Raw genomic sequence first — 26,854 nt, forward strand, 5'->3', positions numbered from 1 at the left:
TTTTAAGATGTCCTATGAATCAAAAGATAACTGAAACTGATATTTCATCCGAAATTCAGCTGTTTCATTTTATTTTTTCATGAGAACGTCCTTTATTTCTGCAAGCGTTATGGTGCCAATGCTATCATTCGTTTTTATTTCTCGAACTGGGCTCTCCGACACGTTTCCGTAATGGTTGCGCTTGGGCTACCTGCACTGCTGTTAGATACTATACCTTCGTGTCTATATATTTGAGCTTTTCTGTCTTGTTTATGATATTTTTATATGTACCTTGCAATCTTGAGTAAAGATCAATGGGCATTAATACATATCGCGAAATATACATTACATTGTTCATAATATTTCACATAATACCATCAATCTCAACACTCCAAAGTCGGCGCTTCAGAAGTCTGTGTACCAATATGGAGGTAACTAATTTCGTTCGCCTATTTTACATCAAGTTGTGTAAAGGGACCTAAACCTACTGGCAGGGGATAAATTCACTTGTCTAACACAGATAGTCCACGAACCTGTAATAGAAAATAAATAAGTAAAATCGAAATAAAATTATGGCCTAACCCTAACCTGGTACACGCACTGCGGGAGTAATCCAAAGTCACAAACTGACACGCAGCTCTGATTGCTCCACTTTTACCTCCATCCCCATTTTCTGCAAAGTAATTGATATATATAGTGAAATGTTTTGTACAATGTCTACTTTTTTGTATTTTATTAATACATTGATCGAATATATATTTGTTTATTTATACCGAATATTAATTAAATGGAATATGTCTCACACTACGGGAATTTCCTTTTGCAATGACTTTGAATCTACATATCTTGACCAAACATTTTTTATAGATTCGTGATTAATGTGTGAAGTTAAATGTTAATGTATAATAAAGTTCATGACGTCAGATGAAATAATAGTAGAATTTTGCATGTTACGCCTATTTGGCAATATAATTGTTAGGGCTAATCGTTAAACCAAGTTTTGATGTAGTGGGATACATAGCTATGTGGACATATATGTTTCCATTGGTTTCCAAGCATTGAAGCGTGTTCAAAAGCCTTTGACAGCATGGATACCTTCGTTGCACACTTTGAATCGCATTACTAGAAATAGTAACTAAAATAATCATATAAATGTTTCAAATCGTAAAACATAAATTTTAAATTTAACAGCCCAGTAAAATGATTCAAACATTACTGCGAATTCGGAAATATCTACAGCCAATCTCTTTTCGAAGAGTTGCGATAATTGAAAATTTCAAAGTATTTAGTCTACTAGAGTGTACCATAGCTAGTGAGTTGATTGTAGACCAAGTGTTTCCTGTATTAGTTTGCCTTACATTTTGAAGCAGTTAGAATCCATGTTGCGCAAAAGTCTTGTAACGTACAGCAACTGTTTTAAAATGGAGTAATACTTTCTTTATTTTGGTTTATAAAAAAAAAAAAAATTAGAATATAGGCAAAATGTACAATACTACGATGCGGATTCACAAAAATATATGGCGTTTTTTCAGTTGCGCAGTTATGGACATATATTTAGAAAATTTTGCAGAAAACTAATTAAATATTCAAACTGTGGAAAATATGTTATCTATTTTGTGAAAGTTATTTTTGTTACAGAACATTTGTTTAAAATTTATGTTGGTATGATAAAATGTTAGCAATATTTTTAATTGTTTTTTGTGCGCTACCGTATATTGGACAAGGTACGTGAAATCTTATTTCAATCAGTTCATATTTTTGTTTTAAATTTATATCTAATTAAATCTCAAAAATGCAAGTCGCCACAAGCATTCCAGAAAATTAGAAAGTATATATTACTCATTCGGCACACTGCTAATGCTTGCAAATTTGCTCAAATGACTTCGATTTACTAAATGACACCGGTTTACAATGCGCAGTGGTTTATTTAATTATTTCAATTGGTATCATAAACTTATTTCACCAACTTAAAGCCCCGTTGAATATGGATAACATGTAGTGTGGAGTCAAAGTAAAAACGTTGTTTGGGCATAAGTTTGCATTCGACTCTTGCTTAGTTTTTCAGGTTGCAGTGAAAAAAAGTGCATCCTTTTTAATAGTTTTTATTTTTTTAGTTTTTTATCACTGGATATCAACATTACAATTAAGAAATAACAATAATAATATTGAATAATAATATTATTGCTCTGCCATATTGACGGTTTGGTGAACACTCAAAACGCGCAATCGTATATTAACATTATAATAGTCATTATCGTAATACAAAACATATATGATACGAGTAAATTGCAATAAAGAACTACTTCAAATACAGGAGCATCTCACAGTAATTGGTGTACAGGTAGATATGATTGTGGATACGGAGATAGATGCATACATAGATCTAGACTTTGCAACGGAGTGAGAGACTGCCGTCGTGGTCAAGACGAATTAGATTGCGGTAAGTCACAGTGTGAATTAAATATTTTGCCACCTATTTCTGTAAAGAAGTATTTTTTGTTTTTGAGTTTTTTATTTATTTCTTATTATCAAATCAATATAAAATTTTACGCTGTAAATATTGTTTAATATATATAATAAAATAAACTTGAATAAAGTAGTGTGTAACAAAAAATCTTGCTGTCGCTATATTCTCCGTTAATTGTTGTTGGTTAGTTTACTAATTTAATTATGTTAATACAATCTAGACTCCGAAGTAAAACAAATATATTAATCAGAAGTTATACGTGTTCAATTGGTAAATTCTTGTTAATATTATATTATATTAAAAGATAAACACAATTTTCATCATTTAGTAATATTTCATTGAGGTTTGGTTGCCCCGGGGAACTCGCGCATGTGTCGACGGAGGTTGTTGGCCAGACCGTTCTAGTAGGAGTAGATGATACAAGATGTATAATATGCCAGGAGGCTTCTACTGAAAAATTGGTAGGAACCGAAAACGGACGTAAATGTGTATGTGGTGCACCATTAATTAGGAATGACGTTGAAAGAAAGCGACTGAAAGTTGTCTGTCAAAGTAAATTTTAAAATCATCTAAGACCTAAGTAACCCATGCTGCAATGCATACACGATAAAATCTCAACTTGAAAAGATTTTAATTTATTTTATGACCGATCGTTGAAAGGGATGCATATGTTGAAAGAAGTGTTTCGGGGCTAGGGTGAGAAGCATTCTTCAAGACGATAGGACAGCTAAATATGAGAATGTTCTTAACAGTTTTCGACTTTAAAGTAGAAGGCCTCATATGAAGTAGAGATGAATGGAGCATTTAGTAAAATACAGAATTCAATCGAGAAAACTAGCCATTTCAAAAATCCTTGCTCTAAATTTCGGGTACAAGTTTTGCACACGAGATCGACCACAGCTGATACAATAATAGCATGAAATTTATACTTATATCTATATCATTTTTACATTGTTAAGTACACTAGAACAACGAAGATTTTGCTCTATCCTTGCATAATTCACATATTTTATACTGTGGTACAAATTTGTGGCGTCAGTCTACACGCGTAATGCCCTATTTTTAAAATTCTGATGATAAAGTATATTAGAAAAACATCGTGTTAAACCCAGAGCATTAGATTCGAATATTAAAAAAAATCAATGAAATTAAAAAATAACCTCAAAATATAAAAATGAATAATTGATCCCAATACAACAATACAGCCTAACAATATTTTTATAGATATGTATTGCCTAAATCCTGTCCCCATGGTCACGCATACAATATATGATCGTTATTTGAGACCGGTCAACGGAAGAATGTTGCCAGTTTCAAAGCCTGTCTTGAATGACGTTGTTGAATACACATGCGAAGATGGATTATTTCTCACGGGTGAACCTCCAAAATGTGTTGAAAATGGCATGTGGTCACCCCACACCTTGCAATGTGTTGGTATGAATCTTATATATCAGTCTACATCTCATTACTCACATAGGTGAGCCCGTGTGTGATTCTATGCATATGAACCAATTAGTGTAATGTAGTAATTTGGTTTTGAAAATGCACTGCATTGCGATTGTTTGTGGAAGCAAAGCCATGATTGACGGCAGAAAATGGTGCAGATGGAAATGAGCTTCATTACAGTCATTTGTTCCTGTTTGTGTTATATTTTATCAATATTATTTCATGTATCGCTGAAATATTGCAATTTTTCAAATATACAGTACCTTGCTTTGGGAAACTTAACCCGGAATTGATATCAAAATATCGTTTAACATGTGGAAGTAGTTGCATTACAACCAATGAATGTGGCACGGGTATGGAATGCTTTTGTGATGGACCTTGTTTTCGAGTTTGCGTTGATCCGAGTGAGTAATATTTTCAAAGTATATATCTGCAATAAATCACGACCGAAACAATTCAAGTTCTGCGGACGTCGGTGGTATACAACCACAGTATAACTTACGATAATGAATCATTCTCACTTCACTCATTCTGGGAAATTTGTGTTGTTGTAAAGAACTGGATTTGTTTCAGTTTATACACTAATATGTATCAAAGCATTAGTTTTTACACTTATACCGTTGATACGTTTGTCTCAATGTCTACTTGCACTCCGCGCACCATATATGCCGTTTACGCCAATTACTATTTATACTATTTACTTAATTAAACCATATTCATCTCATATTACCATTTTGCCATGTTCAAGCAGTGAAGATGCCGCTCTTGACAGAAGTGTCTGAATTAAATAGTGTGTATAGACATAAATGTCTGAAATGTATGAATTATAAGGAGAGTGATAACCGTGAGACAAAGTGGTACAGAGGTGCAAATAGTGCAAGTTTTAAAATAGAAACTAGCTAAAGCAGGGCACATGGCCAACCTCGATAACTTGTCACGATTTCCCACACGTTTACCATGTTCAAGTAGATCTTGCGATGCACGGAACACTACAGATAAAAATTTCAAAAAATTTTCTACTTGATAAAAAATATGAACCTAGTGTAAATGTTTAATAGGTGGTCAGTCTAAGTAGGATAATGAGAAAAAAAGTATTCAATTTGCGGGGCGGACCTACTATTATTTTGAAAACGATGAAACATTTTTAAGTTTAAAAATAGGCACTCTTGAAGTATGTGGACCTAGATGGCGCACACCGAACGGAGTATGTGTACCGGGTTAGGGTTAGGCCATAATTTAAAGTACAAACACTACGGGAGTCATTTGGCTAGTCCCCGAATAAAATATAAGGAAAATTGGAATAAAATTATGGCCTAACAATAACTTGGTACACATACTACGTTCCGATATCCGCCATCTTGGTTTACATAGCTCGGGATTACCAAAAAATATATACATAATGGTGTGTATTTCACCTGGAAAGTTTGAAATATTCAAAAAGATACAAAGCTAGTAGTTAGTAGTGCTTGATTTATGTTCTCACATGTTAAACATTTTAAAATATCTATCTTACATATGACATTGAAACGTGTATTCTATTTAGATTGTATAATCCAAATAAAATTTAAAATAATATTTTTGATTAATAAAGGGTAATTATTTCAATACTTCTGTAACGTTTTAGATATTACCTGTCGTGGAGCACCCGATGTACGGCACGCTACCGTTAATTACACCGGATCTGCAATACGTAAAGTTGCCAGATATTCCTGTGATTACGGATATTACTTGGCCTATGGATCTGGCTCTCTTTACTGTTCAGGGTCGGGGTTGTGGATTGGAGACGAACCTATTTGCTTGCGTATGTATATTTGAAATGGTCGCCAGTTATATATATATATGCTGTAAATACCTGTTATGTTTGCAATAAATTTGTAGTAATCTATTTCAAAACATCAATTTTCATTTAATACCAGTGGGATTTTTGTGCCAATAATAGATTTTTTGTACATTCATCTAGAAATCCTATTTACCTAAATTGACTTTTACTTTGAACGTTTTTTGAATGTACTATACTATTTCGAAATCATTCAGAAAAAAAATGTTTAGAATTGCTCTAAAAGTGACATCATTCTTCTAATTTAGCTGTAAAATGTGGCGACCCAAGTACGAGCATACAGGAGACCGGAGGGTCAGTCAGATTTTACGGAACACATGTGAAAGCAGTAACAAAATTCCGATGTCCTGGGGATTATATAATGCTTGGAGGTAAAAACCGAACTTGTTTAGGAAATGGTAAATGGAGTGGACCACTGACAATATGTGATCTGCGAGGTAAGGAATAAATTACGTCAAACTACATAGTCTATCTTTGCGGTTTGTTACAACAAAGCCATACTCTTTACTCTTGAACCGTTGAATACTTCAGAGAAATATATCAACGTTATCTCATAAATTTAGTTTTTTATGAAACATGGAATAAAAAGACAACAAAAAATATATGAGAATTATTATGCTAGACTCTCAACCTGGGGTTCACAAACCCCCAGGGGTTCAGATTTCCAGGGGTACTTGGACGGCAGTCGAGTTTTTGTGTGTTGCTGTTTTTTAATATCCTATATTACTACCAGAGGAAAATGCGTGTGGATTGAAACTAGATGCCAATTGAGATGTAGATTTTCCCTGACGTTGCGTTGTTGTGATTGTGACGCAACAATGTAAAATTTGCGGTTTTGCATGCAAACTGTGTAATCTCAAAAGACAGCGTGCTGCAGGCATTGGAGAAAGTGACTATGCTTAATAAAACTTGGGAGAGATTTTAGGAATTCATTAGCTAGGCGGAGGACAAACACAATAATATCAACACAAAGATTTAATTTAGTTACATTTGGTTAATAAATTGTTGTTTCAACAAATCGTTAGTCAATATATCACAACTCTTTTCAGTGTCTGATTACCGGGGGTTCGCGTTGATTGTTTCGTGACTCGGGGGGTACTTGACAAAAAAAAGGTTGAAAACCCCTGTGCTAGAGTGTGAGTTCACACTTATATTGTATCGTACTTCAATTACATGTGCAGATTTACAAAGGGAATTTTATTGTGTACTCCCGAAGTATGTGAACCAAGATGACAGACACCGGAACGTAGTATGAGTACCAGGTTATGTTTAGACCATAGTTTCAAGTACAACTACTACGGAAGTCACCTGGCTAGTCCCAAAACTCATACTATAACTAAAATAAGGAAAATTGGAATAAAATTATGACCTAACTCTAACCCGGTACACATACTACATTCCGGAGTCCGCCATCTTAATTCACAGACTTCGGGATTATCTTTTATTGCACCGGATAAATTCCTAATCTTTAGCATTTTCATTTACAAGTACAATTAAACGTAATATTATCTTAGACAGAGTAGAACGGTGCCCTCATCCCGGAGTTCCAATCAATGGAAGACTAATAGGAGATGATTTTACAATCGGATCCACAGTCAGATTTCGTTGTGATTTCGGTTACGTTTTATATGGAGATGAAGAACAAACATGTTTATGGATGAAAGAATGGTCTGGAACTGGCATAGCTCCTACCTGCGTTGGTAAAATTTTCTTTGACTTCAAATATCTTGCATAATATGACTCAGAAAATTATCAATTCATTTATTATTTTTTTAAATTGCACATCATAAGCAATCGCGACTTTGATACAAAGTATGTGTTGAATTCATAATTGTTTAATATGATGCTTATGTAAGTAAATAGTGTATCAAAAAAATGTGGTTGATAAAATAGTTGATATCATACATGTATATAATATGTGATACATTTATGTAAATCTTGGTCGAGAATAATTGAAAAAAAATAATGAAATTCTTAAAAAGATATCGGGCCAGAAAATTCCCCCCCATTCTCAACAATTTCATCAATATTATCATTGAGAAAGATTTGTCGTGAAATTTGCATCAGCTTTCATAGTAAGAGCTTGTTTGTTTTTATTATAGATTCTAGATATCCTCATACTGCTGAAGACGTGATCATCAGCGCAGAAATTTACTTCATGTTCGATGTTTCAGAAAGCGTTCTGAAACGATCGAAAGATTTAAAATACGAAATAGAATTTGCAAAGCGACTTGTTAAACGGGTGAATAAAAGTAAACTTCAATTGTAGACTTAACAATTTGGCAACACATATATTACAGCTAGATTTAATGTCAGGAATTTTGACAAGATTTTCATTCAAAGTTATTTAGAACTTGATGTTGAGCGGGTGTATAAAATGTGACTGCAAGGAATCAATTTGCATTATGCATATCAACCAAGATTCATTACAAAGCGTTTTGAAGAGTTAGATGCTAGTTAAAATAAGTCAAAAACTAATGGGTGTTTTTGATGCTCAAAGAATATGACATCACTTTGTAAACTCCTATCCAAGTTATACAGTGTACAGTCCGTGGCGAGACCCCTAACGCGAGTCCTTGGCAGAATGCAACTTTAAAAAGAACCAAATTTTCTGAATTTCCATTAAAATGGATTATATATATACTCTTTTTACTCTCTACTCCAAAAGAAAGATTAACGAGCTTTGCCAGACACTGTATTGGAAAGCATCTTTTTTATCGAATTTGAATCATTTTAATTAAGATGAAAAGATTCAAGGGAATAATACATTTTGGAATAATGATTTTTGTAACTGAAAACGTGACGATGTTAAATATTACTGAAAGTGCAACTAGACCGAAAAGTACAAAGCAGATATTTGAAACATTAGACCGAGTCTACCAAGAAGGTACATATCATAAATATCGCTTTTTTGTTGATTATCGATCGATTCGGTCTGTTCAACTTTATTGTTGGCTTTGACTTTATATTACAAACTAATCTAATAAGTCTGAACGATCTGTTTGGCGCGAGTTCCTTCCTGCTGCAAGAACCTAGTCCAAAAATTGTAATGAAACTCGTCAGTATAATAAACTATTATATATATATATATATATATATATAACTTTCAGCTGCTTGCAGAAATTACGAGAAAAAAACACGATCCAAAACAGCAATCACTTATGCCATGTCGCAACTTGAAGCAGTGATTTCATGGATGAACGTGCTCCAAGAAAACAATGAAAATAAAAGACATGTTTTCATTTTCACCGACGGTAAGGTAATGAGGTTATAGGGCATAATGCAAGAAGATTACTTCATTGTGTAGGTTTTTATGGAAAACGATTAAAAATTTAGAAGTCGAACTCAGAATGCTGAAAGAGGCAAGGCAATCATTAAACATAGGCTACATTCATTAAAAAGGAAACCTTAAGTAATCGCATATATTAAAGGAATAATTTCAGTTTGCAGGGTACAATATCTTTTGTGACTTGTTGTTAAATTAGAATAATATTATTTGTGATTTTACAATGAAACTAATTTACAATAAATGTATGTATAAATATGCTATTTTATTCAGGAAATTACACAGAAGGATATGATCCCGTCTCCAATAGAAAAAGAATAGAAAGGCAATTCAAACCGAATATTGAAGTATGCAATACTTTGTAGTTGTTTCGCTGATTCTAATAGAATCTGCAATATTTATACGATATTCAGTGAAACTTAATAATAATACATTTATTTTATTGGGAAGCTTTTTGAAAAAAACTTTTTTAGATCAATTGTTTTCAAATTTTGTTCGCAAATGATTGAAAAAATTTGTTTTATGTGGTTTCCCCAATCTAAAAACGACTAGAAACGGTATAAAAGTTGAAAAATTCGTGCTACAATTCAGATCAACCCGAAACTTACAACTGAAGTTTCCCGACATACATCCAACACACGGGTTTATGTTATTAGAATTACATTACGACATAAAATTTTAGTAATACCATGATAGTCATTCATGAAATAAACATGATTGTGCCATCGTTCATTTATCCAATTCTCTTTGTCGGCATGTTCAAACTTTCTCCATGATTTCTATTTAATAATCTGATAAATATCAAATCAGACCGTTGGAAAAATATAATTTCGTTTGCTAAGTTCTACAGCATAACAGCTTGCAAGAGCTGCCACGTTGAAAATCATGCAGAATTGCTTGGGTTCTCATCTGGAAGAAAGGGACAAAATTATATTTATTTAGAAGATTCTCATCAACTTTCGAGTTACCTTGATAAAGTTACCGCCGTAAAATTTGGTAGGAATTACATTATTTTTTAGCCAGTAAGGTTTCGAATAGTTGGGAAATGAACTCAAGATAGGCAATTTATCAAATTCGCATCACCAGAAATACTAACTAAATTGATCATATTAATAATTGTTCCACATTGTAACTGACAAATTTTATTTTTAATTAATTAACAGCCCAGTAAAAAGATTCAAAAAATATTGCGAGTTCAGAAATAATTACTGACTATCTGTTTTTGAAGAGGTGCGACAAATAAAAATTCTGAGTTATTTAGTCTACTAGCGTTTACCATAGTTGGCAACTTGATTGTGGACCAAGTGTTTCCTGTATTAGTTTCCCTTACAATTTGAAGCAATTGAAATCAATGTTGCACGAAAGTTTTGTAACGTACAGCAGCAACTGTTTCAAAATGTAGTAATACCTTCTTAATTCATATTTTATAAACAAACAAAAAAAAGCATTTGAATATAGCCAAAATATATTATACTACAATGCGGATTCCCAAAAAAACTATGGCACATTTCAGTTGCGCAGTTTGGGAAAGATGATTAAAAAATTTGGAAATAATTGTTATCTTTACATTTTGTAAACGTGATTTTTGTTACAGAATATTTGTTTAATATTTATGTTGGTATGATGAAATGTTAGCAATATTTCAAATCGTTTTCTGTGCATTACAGTTTATTGAACAAGATACACGAAATCTTATTTTCTTCAGTGCATATTTTTGTTTCAAATTTATATCTAATAAAATCTCAAAAATGCAAGTAGTCACTGGCATTGCATAAATATAAGAGAAGTATATCACTCGTTTGGCCTACTGCTAATGCTTGCAAGGTTGCTCAAATGACTTTGGTTCATTGAATGACACCGGTTTACAATGCGTAGTAGTTTATTTCATTAATTCAATGTGTATCATAAACTTATTTCTCAACTTAATTAAAACCCTGTTAAATATGGATAACATGTAGTGTGGAGTCAAAGAAAAAATAGTTGATTGTGCAATGTATAAGTTTGCATTCGACTCCTGCTTAGTCTGTCAGTTTTTATTATATTTTGTTGCAGTGCAAAAACTGCAACCCAAACTAATATTTAATAACATTATTGTTGATCTACCATAATGACGGTTTGGAGAACACTCTAAATGCGCAATCGATTATGGACATTATAATACTCATTCTCTTAATACAAAACATACATGATTCGTGTAAATTGCAATAAAATACCACTTCAAATACAGGATCATCTCAAGCATCCTTATGTGAGGGTCCGGGTAGATATAATTGTGGAGACGGAGTTTGCATATCTAGAGCCAGACTTTGCAACGGAGTAAAAGACTGCCGTCGGGGTGAAGACGAATTAGATTGCGGTAAGTCACAAATATGAACTAAATATTTTGCCACTCATTTTTGCAGAGTATTTTTTGTTCTTGAGTTTCATATTTATTTATTATTATCAAATTAATAGAACGTAATTTAACATATTATTCAATATTAAAAAATAAAATAAACTTGAACACTATCATTACGCTACTCAGAATCAGTTTTTAGTTCTGTTACCGTTTTATTTAATTTTCACCCCTTCATTCATCTTTAGCTCCAGTCGTTTGCGAAAGAAACGACGAATGGCGACGAGAAAACAAATATTCTTGCAAGCGAGCTTGTTCTAAAAAACGGAGCTGTAGAGGTGACCTAAAGAAATGTATATGTGATGACGAGTGTGGACTGAGTTGCATCAATCCAAGTAAGAACCTTCTTTTATCAATAAATAAAAAATGATAATTTTGAAAACGCTGCACCTGAAAGCAATATTGATGTTTTTGATTTTTTTAGTTATTTACTCAAAATTAAATCACCTCTAAATACAATCAAAAGTAAAAAGTGAAATTGCAATTAATCACTCGCTTTTGACAACAACATTGATTTATCTGCCCATATGTTTTTTAGATTTTAATCACAGTTCTCGTCACCGCGGCAAGGTTTCAACATTCAAAACTCTGCCATTGTAATTCCTTAAGCGAGAATGGAACAGCAACATGTTCCTACGCAAAATCCGGTTTTTAAGTGAGGCTAATTTAAAAATATTTCTCGAACATTAAACTGTTTCAAGCTCATTAGTGTAAATCTGTGTGTAATAGTATATTCTTTGCATTGAAGTATCAAAAGTTTGTATTTATGAGTAAAATGAAAGTCATCTCAGCAATAGCCGTTGTGTATTCACACATAATCCCATCCTTTCTTAAAAAAAAAATACGAACTCCTCCGTAACATATTTTGCAAGATTCAATCACTACTCCTCGTCAGATTGAACATTTGTGTATTGAATAAGATAAGCCCAATGGTCATCATACATTGCGATAACTCAAAAATATTTTATCTGGAATATTGTTTACAAACAGTAAAACACTGATATTAATAGAAATGTAATCGGCAAGAACTACGTTATCATGCAATTTAAATATTTAACGGGAATCAATCATTGATTGTAAAAATATGGCATGTTGACCCCCGTATGACTATTTTACAAAAACCTCACGAAATGTCACAGACAGATATTTTGCCATAATTGAAGGAATCGAAAACGCTGCATAATTGTTTATTTGTTACGTGACGATTATAATGGTTACGACGGAAATACGCGTAATGCTCAATTTGAGTTGTGTGCGCAATTGATACCCTGGTGCAAACTGTGAAATCTGGCTCCCAGATTTTTTAAATAATGATATTTTTATTAAATTATGATACCAATTTAATGGTTACTCCCGTATCATATGAACCAAGATGGCGGACACCGAATCGTAGATGTGTACCATGATATGTTTAGGCTATAATTTTAGTTACAATACAACGGGAGTCACTTGGCTAGTCCCCAAACTCGTAATAGAACTAAAATAGGAAAATTGAATAAAATTATGGCCTGACCCTAACCTGATACACATACTACGTTCAGGTATTCGCTATCGCATACTACTACAGAAGTAATATTTAGTGAATAGGGTCACTGTGATATCATATCAATGTAAAATGAAAAACTGACGAACTTACACATAACAATTTTGGTACTAACTAAGTGGGCCATAATCAATGACAATAACGACTGGTTTATTTGACAGGCCATGCAAACTCGACAAAATGGCATCATTTCATCGTCGCAAAATTGTTTGTAAAAATCACAAAGATGCAATTCATGACTAGTAAGAATATTATTAGCAAAAAAGACGATTGCTTTTTGAAATAAAGTAAAAATCCAAATTTTTTATATCAGAAGGCGTATGTCGACACTGTCTGCGTTTATAAATCATTAATATATTTTTGATATATATCAGTACACCATTTTGCTCGCCGTACTTCAATTTTTTAGGATTGATTTTTGCTTGCTAAAATAAATACTAGTTTGTATCTTAGCCTATGCGACGGAACGAATTTGGCTCATTTTATGATATTGCATATCGCCATTCAGAAAACAATAGACCAACGTTTATATGAATGTCTAATCAAATGTCATATTAACTGATTCAGACGCCCAATCGAGCCCAATTTTGAATATATTTTTATTAATGTCATACGACCCCCAAAATTTACCCAATATACAATAATTATATACCATTGGAAAGGTCTTTTAGAGTACTATACGCTAGATGTCACTGGAGGACCGTAAACTAAAACACCTCTTTCAAGAGGTCTCTCGTAACGTCAAAAAATAACAAAAATATTTACACTCTCTCATTCTATCATCTGTTGGACGTGTATAGCTATTGAAAAGCGCAAATGTGACTATACAGTTGACTGCACATTGGTTTTCTCTTTCATATGATACTAAACGCTTTTCGTTAGCTCGTGTCGTTGAAGCGTTTTGGAAATTTTCCGTTTGAGAAGTCACCACATCGAATCAGGCCAGGCTAGGCTTGATAGATCGATCGGTTGTTTGTTTGTGCTTTATCGCGTTGAAAGCTTTTGTGAGTCATAATAAAACATTTATTATGAATCATAAAAGCTTATAATCGTGAGACAAGGAGAATTTGCGAGATAAAACGCCTATGTGAACTAACTTTTTTTCGGTGAGGCAGCTGCGATCAAACGACTCGATATTTTTATACCTTCCTGACGTTGTGAGATGTCCACTCTCCTATGTTATGTAGCATATAAAAGGACCTTCAAAATAAGACCTTATCATACTAGCTTTTGTTATTGGTTAGCGCGCAACGCCAAGGTTTATTGAATTATTTTCTTGCTGTGCGACGTTTTTCTATCGCAGCGGGAAGTACACTCGTGAAATGTAAGCGATATTTTATTACTTCCAAATGTCATATAACGTTCATTCTTATATTGCTGGGTAGGAAATGAGCTATTCTTCCAAACAAGACCATAACAAACATTCCAGACCTCATGGTTTACACACAGCGTCTGAAATTGCGCTAATGCACCCAATCGCTCAGAACAGGTTAACTTGTTCTCATATGTAATGCAAAAGAGTTTCTGTGAATTGAAATGAAACAGCAAATTTTGGCTGAAATATCGGTCCCATGGAAAAAAATAGAAACACAAAAAAAAAAATACCTTTTTAGCGTCTTTATCCATCCAGAACAATTTCCAGAGTAAAGTTCGATTCGATAAAACGTAGAGAAAAATTAAACAAAGCATGCCACTTACTTTTAACATTGCCATGCTTTGCTTGATTTTTTGTATTCACAGCCATTTCAAGCATGTAAGCTACCATCACTTCATTTATATTCTTATTTGAGCAGCAACTTGCTATGATGTCTAGCATTTTTATATAAGGAGTATGATCCTTCTTGCATAGCACTATTATTCAGATTTTCTGCATTTGGTATTGTTCACAAACTTATCACAACAATGCATCTATGGAACCAATTTAGGATTTTAGTACTGATTCTGCAATGTTGCACTTTTATGTTTCCAATATTCAAAGATTCATGCTGTCTTTTAATCAAGCATTTTTTATTTGTATTGTACATTTGTTATTGTTTGTGAATTTGCGTGTTTCCAAAAGCAAACGATGTGTCCTATAGCTTTCTACTCATTCGGATTTGTGCTATACAAGAATTCCATATGCCTGCACAGTATTGCAGTATTCAAAATCGGCTTCAATTATATATTAATTCTGGTGATCTCTCGATAAATCCTAATTGGATACCAACATGTGGTTCAAATTTTCATCAACCAAAGATTGAAGAAGTTGTCAGAAGTTTATTACATTCAATTATTTACTTCAATTTGCTGTTTTTGTTAAATTGCTTTCAAAGTACTGCCCGATTTTAAATCGCGTTTTTCTGTGTTTGTTTTATTTATTTTTTGGTGGGCGAGCACTTACATTTTACGCTTTTTAACTTTATTTTAAGTTATGCACGTCTCCCAGGTATCTCTGCATTTTGTTTTGTCCGTTTACTTTTTGTATTGTTTATGTCAGAGAACCAAAATAAATGTTGGATTTATTGATTGAATAGAAATGAACTTGTGCAAACCTAGTCTGTATTATCCGCCCCACAATACTTGTAAAAAAATTATTGATTAGTTTATTTTGTAGTTTATTTAAGTAAAAGCTCATATCTGCTTCGATTTAAGGCATCAGCGTGAACAATTGAGAATATGTGTAGTACCCTAAAGTTCAGAGGTGTCGAACTTGTGAGTTTTCGAGGGCCGCATTGCATTTTGGAATTGTGCAAAGGGCCGCAAACAGTTTTTGATATATATAATGTATACTTGAAGCATATTGTTAGATATGTGTAGTTTGTGATATATACAGTGCTGCAATTGAGCCGAGCCGAATGAAGTTTTGTTATTTTTTTAAATGTCAAATGCCATTTACATATTAATTATTGTATTTTACTTATATTGCAATTTACTGTATTTATTACAAAAAATCATAATATTACATGTCCAACTATCCAGAACATTTTTTAACAAAGTTTTGATAAGGAAGGAATAATACATAAAAATGACTTAATCTAAATTTATATCTGACTTAAAATTTAAATAAAATACCACAAAATTAACTCAATGTTTTTTCATTACATATGTCCTGACGTTTGGCATCTCTTTTGTGCCACCAGCTGATTAATATCAGGCTGAAATGATTTTATAGTACCAACTCTAATTAACTAGGTCACTTGATCATCGGTTAACTGGATTGTTGAGAATGTTTGATTAATTTCAGTAATGTAAAAATATTACGTTTATCATTTCATGTATAGATCAATAAACAAACAAATGAATGAGTTTTCGAATCAGACACTTCCTGCCGCATTTCCTACCATTACGTGGCATAGGACCGCTTGAGTTATGATTGATATTGATTTTTAGTAACTATGTAGTTGTATAACTATAATAATATACCAAAACATAAAAAAGGTTTGTTCGAAGTTGATCTTTAAATTTGTCATATTGACTGATGAGCTTATTCTGATAATGTCTACCTATTTTGTATTCTTCCATTGTACTGATGGAAAGAAATGATGACAAATTAAACAAGGTGCTTTAGAATTTTGAGAAATGCAGAAATATTGCAACTCCCATTTTTCTTCAAAAATGCCACGTTCTTCATGTACTTTGCATTTCATTTAATCTCGGGAGTGTTTTTTTTTTCAAGTATTCTTTTGCTAGCTTAAGGTGTATCCACAATTGGGTCAAACTGAAAACAAAAAATTTTAATTTTCCAAAACTACTTTCAGTAAATATTCTTTTTCTGTGTGAATATTCAATTTCACTATGAAAGGTTTGAAAAATCTATTACATTCAGATAAAAAAAAACTTCAGAAATATTAAAATTATTGTTTAGCGTTCGAGGGCCGCATTGGAAGTTCTCTGGACCGCATGCGGCCCGCGGGCCGCAAGTTTGACACTCCAGTCCTAAACTATATTACAATAACGCCAAGTAGTTCGACTGGAATTAGTCAAAAATGTATTTATACAAATTTCACGAACAAATTTTTGCGTTCCAGAAGTATGTTTACCAATATGGAGGTAACTAATTTTGTTCGCCTACTTTACACCAATTTTTGCAAAGAGACTGAAGCCTACGGGTAGGGAGTATATTCACTTGGCTAAAACAGACAGTCCCCGGACTCGTTACAGAACTAAAATAAGGAAAATCGGAATAAAATGATGGCCTAACACTAACCTGGTACACATTCTACGGGAGCACTCAAAATTTATTCAAACTCCAACCAAACTCGAAACGTCAGGCGCGGCTTGGGGCAATTTTAAGTAGCTTTACACAACAAATTTCAATTGGGGCAATTTGGGTTCAATGAAATTAAATTGATGTACGAAATTTCACGCTAGATATGCTCTGTATTTTATGACAGTCTTTTGGTAAATACTGCCGTGAAGTGTGATGTCATACCTTTTAGACAAAAGTTCATTATATGCATGTTTTAAATTTCGGCAGATTCAGTATGTGAAGACGAACCACCAACTGTAGAACACGCCGTGTACCGGAATATAAGGCGAACAATTTTAACCGCAAACGGTTTCAAGCGTCTAGCAATTGTCGATCAAGTAAGGCCTCCTTATTACTTGTGGGACATGATAACTTACACATGTGAACGTGGACGACGTTTAGTTGGCCCTCTACCGAGATGCGGTGGGCATCGACGTTGGACCAGTGATGTTCCGGAGTGCGTAGGTACACATAAAATAAATAAATTAATGGGGTAATAATGTAACACAAAGCGGAAGTGTTGATCTTGTTAACTTTTCCAATTGTTTGAGTTTACAGTTTGAGTTTAAATTTGTAATAATGGATGGAGTGATGATTAAATCTAAAGAATTGAAAATAATAAAAGCTTTTTATAGCGTGAAATTCATATTTACATTTGCATCATTTTTACAGTGTTAATACACTACTAGAGTACTAGACTAACTAAGATTTTGCTCAATCCTTACATAATTCACATATTTATACTGTGGTACAAATTTGTGGCCTGAGTTTACACCGCGTGACGCCATATTTATTGTATCTGATGATATGGTATATCAGCAAATCATCGTGTTAAACCCAGAGTATCAGATTTGAATAATGAATAATCAATAAAATTAAACAATAACTCTAAAAATAAAAAATGAGCAAATGATACCAATACAACAGTACAGCCTGGCATTATTTTTATAGATATGTCATGCCGAAATCCTGTCCCCTACGTAAGGCATACAGTATATCATCGGTATTCGAGACCGTCCAACGGAAGAATGTTGCCAGTGTCGAATAAGACACTTCCTGTCTTGAATGACGTGGTTGAATACACATGCGAGGATGGATTATTGCTCACGGGTGAACCTCCAGAATGTGTTGAAAATGGCATGTGGTCAGCCCACACCTTGCAATGTGTTGGTATGAATCTTATATATCAGTCGTACACATTTGTCGTGAAATTTGCAACAGCTTCCATAGTAAGAGCTTGTTTCACCATTATAGATCTTAGATATCCTCATACTGCTGGAGGCGTGATCATCAACGCAGAAGCGACTGAAGCGCATGACATTTACTTCATGTTCGATGTTTCAGAAAGCGTTCTGAAACGGCCGAAAGATGTAAAAGACGAAATAGAATTTGCCAAGCGACTTGTTACACGGGTATATTAAAGTAAACATCAATTGTAGACTAAAATAATTTAGCAGCGCTATAAAATACAGTTAGATTTTAATGCCAGGAATTTTGACAAGATTTCCATTCAAAGTTAATTAGAACCTGGTGGCTAATGTTGAGCGAGTAGAATAAAATGTGACTGGAGTGAATCAATTTGCATTATGCATATCAACCAAGTTTCATAGCAAAGCATTTTGATGAGTTACTCGCTAGTTAAAATATAATCAAAAACTAATTGGTATTTTTGATGCTCAAAGAATATGATATCACGTTGTAAACTCCCATCCAAGTTATACAGTGTAAAGTCCGTGGCGTGACCCCTAACGCGGCTCCTTGGAAGAATGCAACTTTAGAAAGAATCAAATTTTCTGAATTTTCATTAAAATGGATTATATATATCCTCTTTTTACTCTCTACTCCAAAGGAAACATTAACCAGCGTTGTCAGACACTGTATTGAAAAACATATTTTTCTCGAATTTGAATCATTTTAATTAAGATGGAAGGATTCAATGGAAAAATACATTTTGGAATAATGGTTTTTGCATCTGAAAATGAGTGGATGTTAGATATTACTGAAAGTGCAACTAGACCAAAAAGTACAAAGCAGATATTAGAAACTTTAGACCGAGTTTACCAAGAAGGTACATATTATAAAATCGCTTTTTTATTGATGATCGATCGATTCGTTCTGTTCAACTCAATTGTTGGCTTTGACCTCATAATATGTGTAAATATGTTATCAAGTCTAAACGATCTGTTTGGCGCGGGTTCCTTCCTGCTGCAAGAACCTAGTCCAAAAATTTTAACAAAACTCGTCAGTATAATAAAATTTGATATATATATATATACAACTTTCAGCTGCTCGCAACAATTACGAGAAGAAAAAACGATCCAGAACAGCAATCCATTATGCCTTGTCGCGAATTGAAGACATGATTGCATGGTTGGACATAATGCACGACGAAAACAATAAAAATAAAAGACATGTTTTCATTTTCACCGACGGTAAAGTAATGAGGTTATAGGGCAGGGATGGCGAAACCTTTTTCAATGAATGGTTTAAAAATTATGTTTTTTTCGCGGAACAGAAGTGAGTGAGTCAAGGACATTTAATCAATTTTTTTCATCTAAAAGAAACTCATGAAGTTTTATAAGCTTCTGTTGGTGTTGGTGTAGTTTTGTGCTTTACTTATGCAGTACTTCGATCAGGGATTTTTATGGCACTCGATTTTATGAAACTAGAGTACGGAAACGCGCATAGGAATCACCAAAAACGTTTAGAATGATTTTAGAATTATTAGAATTATTTTACGGTTACAAAGAGTTTGAAGGATGTTCCAATCTGATAGTTTTATATTTTTCAATCGTCTTTCAAGCACATTAAGGCACTTTTACACTGCCCTATTGCTATTTCAGATTACCGGGTTTTTATTTCAAGTCTGGAAGATTTTGTTTTCTCAACGGCTTTGTAGGCGAGAAACTAATAAAATGCAAAGTAGCATTTGATGCTCGTCTAACCCCTTAAAAAGTCTGCAGATGTACTTCCGAAAGAAACGAGACGTTGCAAAAAATGAACAGATCAATTGCATGGTTCACAGAGCCAATAGCTGAATAACGGTACACAACGATGCAGACATGCGTCGGACATTAGGGGTTTTGAAAATTACCATATCAGCACAGGAATTAACAATTTGAATATGAGCGATCGCAGCTCCGACGGCCCAACTGACGGTACATTATAATAGTTTAGGTATTGTTAAATTAATTTAGGGCCGGTTTTATCAATTTTATCACTGAAATGTTGGCTTTTTATTTTTATTTTATTCGTGCCTTGGCGGGTCACAAATAAATCGCGGTGGGTCACTTTGTGGCCCGCGGGTCAGTGGTTCGCCATCTCTGTTATAGGGCATACGGCAAGAAGATAATTTCCTAGGTTTAGGTTTTAAGGAGAAAGATTAAAAGTTCGAAGTCAAAACTCAGAATGCTTAAAGAGACAAGGCAATCATTAAACATAGGCTACATTCATTGAAAAGAGAAACCTTAAGTAATGGCATATATTAAAGGAATTATCTCAGTTTGCAGGATAAAATATCTTTTGTGACTTGTTGCTAAAATAAAAATAATATTATTTGTGATTTTACGATGAAACTAATTTACAATAAATGTATGTATAAATATGCTATTTTTCAGGAAATTACACAGAAGGATTTGATCCCGCCCAAAAAAGAAAAGCAATAGAAAGACAATTCAAACCGAATATTGAAGTATGCAATACTGATTCTAATAGAGTCTGTAATGTTCATACAATATTCAGTAAAACTTAATATTAATACATTTATCTTATTGGGAGGCTTTAAAAAAAAAATTGCGGATTAGTAATTTTCAAATTTTGTTTGCAGATGAATGGAATACGATGTACTTGTTTCATGTAGTTTCCCCAATCTAACAAACGACTAGAAACGGTATAAAATTTAAAAAGTTTGCCAAAATTCAGATCAACCCAAACTTACTATCGTAGTTTCTTAACATACATCCAACACACGGCTTTTTATTATCACAAATATATTACGACAAAATCGTTTAGTAATACCATGATAGTCATTCATGAAATGAACATGATTGTGCCATGGTTCAATTCTTTTTCGCGGCATGTTCAAACTCTCTCCATGATTTCCATTTAATATTCTAATAAATATGGAATCAGACCCTTAGAAAAATATAATTTCGTTTGCTAAGTTTTACAGCGTAACAGCTTGCAAGAATTGCCACGTTGCATATCATACAGAATTGCTTGAAATTTCATCTGGAGAAAATGGAGAAAACTATATTTATATAGAAGATATTTATCAACTTACGAGTTACCTTGATAAAGCTACCGACGTAATATTTGGTACAAATTAAATTGTTTTTATAGCCAGTAAGGTTTCGAATAGTCGAAAAATGAACTGAAGATAAGCAATTTATCAAAACTGTAATCTATATCATCCTATGCATGTGTGTAGCCGTATACAAGCTGTAGCCGTATCTGTTGTTATCAAGGTTTTATTGAAATAAAATGAAGTTGTTTCGATCAATGTTACAAATCTTTGTTACTGTATAATTTAAAACCACATAAAATTTCACGAATTTACAGATTTTGCAAAATGCGGCCAAGCTGGTAACGTTGGAAGTATGAAACAGCAAGCTAGCTTAGCCAGATCAACTGGCGGAGAAGACGCCGCTGAAAATGCATGGCCATGGCAAGTTTTACTCACCCACAAATCAAGAACACCGGAAAGGGTAAAACATAGTTTTTTTGTAAAAAATATTGCTAATTATATTGAAACACCAATGTCAGTTGTAACAAAATTATAACCAGGACTCCCGACGTATAATATTTCAGTTGTTGTAAGTTCCTACACGTTTAAAATGCTTTTGGAAATAATAGAAAACATGTTCCAAAGTGTTGAGCCAGACGATTGGAGATCAGGTTACAAATATTCTAATCTTTCTTAACTTTTCCCAATGCTACATAACATGATTCATTTTGACATTGCAAAGGAAAATTCATTTTTTATTAGTTACAATCCTCCTTTGAAGTAATACTTCAGTGCAACTTTGGCCAACTGCAGTGGTTCAATATTAAAATAAATTGATTTTGTGGTTCGACTTCGGAGGATTGTCTGGAACGTAATTTATTTTAGGATTGCGACGAGTTGTATAAAAATTTAATTTGATTTTCAATGGCTTGAAATCTTTGATTTTTTATTTTAGAGTTTAGCGAAAAGAAAACTGATTGGTGGGGGTTCAATTTTGAATGAAAAATGGATATTAACGGCAGCTCACATACTTGAGAAAAATTTTAAGTACCCTGGCTGGTTGAAGAAATATGTGGTATTTGTGGGTAGGATATTTTACAATAACTTATCGTGCTTTTACACTGCTTTTCTGGTCCAAAACCAAACCAACTTGTTTTCAGAAACAAGTAATATTTGTTCGGACAAACAAATTTTATTAAAAAATAACATGCATCTAAGTCGCCATTAATGACACAATGATTGTTGTATTGTTAATACATGCAATATTTACACTATTAAATACCAAGTAAACAAAGAATGAACGAAGAAATACTCGAAACACGATATTTTATATATACATAATCATACGCAGCCACAAGGCAAGCACAAACTCATCAGCAAAAAATTAAGGACGTGAAACGTTTTTTTTCAAATCATCAATATTTCCGATAAAACTTCAAGCAAACATTAGAAAAACAATAGATAAAAGCCTTGTAGAACATACTTGCATTTTTTTGAATGGCCTCCAAAAGTCTTAGTCTAGTATAGTAGGTAAAACAAGTGAGTTGCTGTTTAATAATTTAGGAACATAATTCTTAGGTCCAATTCGTTTCCAATAACAAAAATGCCTTTTACGCAATACAAAGCATAGCCACACGTGTTTGGTGAGTTATTCCAGTAAAGGATTGTTAATCATGTTGCACGAAATGTGCAAATCGATCGATTTACTCTTATTGGTGCCCTGTTGTCGATATGGTTAATAAGGAAAAGGACCTTTGTCCCAACTCCTGGGCCAAACTGATAAAAAACAAAATTCAGTACCTCATAGAAGGCTGAAGTCTATACAATGCGATTCTGACTACAGTATTTATTCATGTATTTGCTGATTACTTTGTTATTGAAGATACAAATCAAGGTTGATTCTTCTTTGTTTAGAGATGATGGATTTTTTTTTCATTTCAAATATCAAATTTTCGTAGGTTGCCATTCAAAAATTACCTTTTATATTCGACAATATACGTAACCAGAAAATAATAATTATTCAGGGATATTCAATCGACCTACCACTCGCTATGAGAAAATCAGTTCTACCATAAAAATGTATTCAATCGGGGAATACATTCCGCACGAACAATATTCAAATGATGAGGGTAATAATTTCGAAAACGACATTGCTTTGGTAAGTGTTTAATTTCCCGACAGAAACAATTGTGCAATCATTCTGTAGCAAATAATCCCAAATCAGTGTATAAATTCCATATAAATTTTAAATATATTACATAAGTTTTGTTGGAATACAATTACAACTGTCTTAACCCCCACCGCGCGTTATATCATTAATAACATTTCACTTTTCAGATAAAAATTGGATCAGAGTTTGATTCAAATATGCAGGCCATTGGTGTTGATAAGTTAACATTTGGATATTACATTCGTCCCATATGTCTACCTTGCACTAAAACATGCTTGAAAAAAGAGCAATTGGTGGATGAATATGGAATATCATTGATAAACGATGGAATGGACGATTCACAGAAATGTTTGAAAGAAGGTTTGTCAATATAATTTAACGTGGAGTGAAACTTTTTTTCAAGTAACCATATTCAATTTGAGATGCATCAATGAGCAAATGAATGCTGCCGTTACCAAAAGAAATTGACCTAAACCTAAGCTTATTCAGAAAATATGACAAACCGAATAACTCTTAAACTACCCAGCGGTGACGTACATATGACTAATATGATAATAAAGGATGAACGGAAAGACTTCAATTTCTGTTATTTTTAATAGAGGAACTACTACTCGACAATGACGCAAAAGTTGTCGTAACCGGATTTGGACATCAGAATACCAGCAAAATGCCTATATTTCGAGAAAGGTTTAACCCACCAAAAAATCTACAACAGGCTTTACTTCAGATAGAAAGAAAACAAACGTAGGTTGTTCAATAAAAAAATGCTGTCAACGCAATGAAAGACTTATTCTGATAATGATTTTTCAAACACTTGGATGTGAGCTTTTCTATATTTCTTTCCATGTCCAATGTTCTCGTTTTGGGTAAATTTTAATTAAACCACGAGATCGGTACAGTTGTCAATTAGTCACTTTCGTTATGGCATCTTTGATATTTACACATTACGTCAGCAAATTGAGCTATACCAAAGTTTCGATTCGAAATCATTGCAATGATAAACTCGGTTATAAAAATAAACTTGATCAACTAAAACAATTTTTAGAGCGTTAGTAATTTAGAGATCTCGAGTTTATTTTTGGTGCGTTATATCGTTGCAGAGGAAACATTATTAACTTTTAACTTGTGTCCATGTTACTGATTAACATTATTGTATTTATTATTCTTGTGGTAAAGAACCTAATAAAGTATTTAATAAAGTATTACCTAATGGTAAGTTTTTTATTGCAACACAATTCAACCAGAGCTGGCTAGTTTATAGCAGTGGAAATTATTGGTGTATTATTGCCTCATTGCTTTCCTCATGTCTTCCTCTTCCTCTTCATGAAAATAAAACCAATTTGAAGTATATCATTACAAACTGATTTTATTTAAACGCAATTTTTCACACTCTTCCTTATACTCTAGCTGTGAACAACGGATAGAAGAAATAAGAATTAAAGCAAAACTCAGCAGCTTAAAGTTTTCAGATAATATGATTTGTTGCAAATCTGGAGACCCAAATGAAATAATTGATGCTTGTAAAGGAGACAGCGGCGGTCCAGTAGTGAGGGAAGTAAGCAAATTGTCTTTAAAATATCTTAATTACGGATTGGATCTTATTCTTAGTAGGTCTTTAAAATCTTTCACTAAAGAATAAGCAACATTTCCAGACCCCTCAGTCTCTTTTCTACAACATCTTCTCCCACGATTGACCATTGCCATTTTTTATGTTTAATTTGAGCATTTCAGCGGAGTTTTTACAAGTTTATTTCGCGTTACAGGGTGGGTTATAAAGTTTGCTGTTGAAAACGAGATATATAAGGCTAGACATGCTCACAAACTTGAAGGGGTGGACCCTAATTACATCCAACATAGCTTTTCTTTTTTTGCATTATTACAAAAATTTCAAGTATTGATAAGTACCAAAATCATTTAGATTACTCTACAGTGTGCTAACGTGATCAGTAGCGTTCGTTGGTTGGGCTCGCAAATATTGGTCCAAAGAAAACTCATGCGGTAGATAAATCTTATAAATTTTGCAAGATTGGAGTAAAAACAAATAGACTCAAACATGCCAAATATACCATGAAAAAAATTAAAAGCATAGTCCTGGTGGAGACACTTCTGAGTAGAAAGCTGAGTTTGGCTAAATGGGTTTACAACAATAGAATACCAATATATAGTCAAAACAAAAAATAGCTTATTCAAATTATAATGCTGCTGTGAACTACCTGTTTTAAATGTCAATACTATCAGGTAAAAGATTTTGAGACTGGAACTTCTTGTTGGGTTCAAATAGGTATAGTAAGCTTTGGGTATGGATGTGGTTCAGGCTATCCGGGATATTACACAAATGTTGCAAGATACATTCCTTGGATTCGAGCAAAAACTGAAGGATAATATTTTTATTATATATGAAGGTTTGAATTAAATATTATTTTATCAAAGAGAACTTGTTTAGTTCTTTCTATTCAAATTTGTGCGGATCCATATTCAATATCACAAAAGTGTTTTTGAAATTGTCTATTAGACTATGTACGGTTAAGGCTATTCATCAATCATTTTGATTCCAAAAATATCACTACACGTTGCTCCTACCAGGCGCTTTTTCGGTATCATTGATGTAATATTATTGATTATATATATATATATTCCTGATATTCTATTCCAACCGGTATTAACTGAAATCCTAATTACATTTCAAAATTCATTTCTATTCAATTCGTTTTTCATCCAACGTAAGGTTAATATGAAAAACATCATCAGTCATCAGTAAAAGTAATAAATATTTTCAACCACTGCTCGTGATTTTGATTCGTATACAAACAGTTAAACCTGTGAGTTTTACAACTAGCTTATATGTTTTGTAGATTTGATGCCAATGGAGTTAAATATTGTATCTACATAAGATATTTTCATTTCAGTAAAAAGACGTAACAGGAAAAACAATTTTGGACGAATCTTCCGGGAAAATCATTGGAAAAACTCAACTTAGCATCTTTTATAAATACTTCTGATAACGAACAATTATATATTTCAAAATGATAAATAAGAGCAATTGATAACAGAGTTTGGCATGGTAACAATTAATTCATTTAGGGGTTTCTTTTACTAATTTAGGTAAAAAAGTATTTTTTATATTAAATTGTTGGTTTGACGTTTTAGTACACAATTTCTTCAAGATTTTGGCTTTCATGGTAATAAACCATTTTTAACTGTTATCAAAAACTGTTTCAAATTACCCAATATTGCTAAACTACCTCTATAAAGTTTTAGTTTGAATCTTGTCTAACAAA

At 33.0% G+C, this 26,854-nt stretch overlaps 1 protein-coding gene across 2 annotated transcripts; it reads left to right on the forward strand.

Annotated features, from left to right (window-relative positions):
* Nucleotides 1–1,615: 1,615 nt before the first annotated feature.
* LOC120329810 (uncharacterized) lies at nucleotides 1,616–26,854 on the forward strand. Of its 2 annotated transcripts, XM_078118523.1 has the most exons (29): nucleotides 1,616–1,703; nucleotides 2,294–2,419; nucleotides 3,671–3,880; nucleotides 4,153–4,296; nucleotides 5,517–5,693; nucleotides 5,978–6,166; nucleotides 7,244–7,429; nucleotides 7,832–7,971; nucleotides 8,472–8,616; nucleotides 8,840–8,983; nucleotides 9,289–9,362; nucleotides 9,858–10,011; nucleotides 11,243–11,371; nucleotides 11,599–11,745; nucleotides 17,410–17,646; nucleotides 18,133–18,351; nucleotides 18,436–18,593; nucleotides 19,105–19,249; nucleotides 19,467–19,613; nucleotides 20,799–20,872; nucleotides 21,345–21,498; nucleotides 21,742–21,887; nucleotides 22,362–22,491; nucleotides 23,431–23,564; nucleotides 23,744–23,936; nucleotides 24,176–24,320; nucleotides 24,984–25,131; nucleotides 25,815–25,978; nucleotides 26,483–26,854. In XM_078118523.1, exons 1-28 carry the CDS (start codon nucleotides 1,652–1,654, stop codon nucleotides 25,956–25,958), a joined length of 4,191 nt encoding a protein of 1,396 aa, XP_077974649.1. In that variant the 5' UTR covers nucleotides 1,616–1,651; the 3' UTR covers nucleotides 25,959–25,978; nucleotides 26,483–26,854. The 2 variants fall into 2 exon arrangements, with proteins under 2 accessions (XP_077974649.1, XP_077974650.1); XM_078118524.1 differs by lacking the exon at nucleotides 26,483–26,854 and having other exon boundaries at nucleotides 25,858–25,978.

The sequence above is a fragment of the Styela clava genome, chromosome 12 (assembly GCF_964204865.1).
Source record: "Styela clava chromosome 12, kaStyClav1.hap1.2, whole genome shotgun sequence".
In the NCBI taxonomy this organism is placed as follows: domain Eukaryota; kingdom Metazoa; phylum Chordata; class Ascidiacea; order Stolidobranchia; family Styelidae; genus Styela; species Styela clava.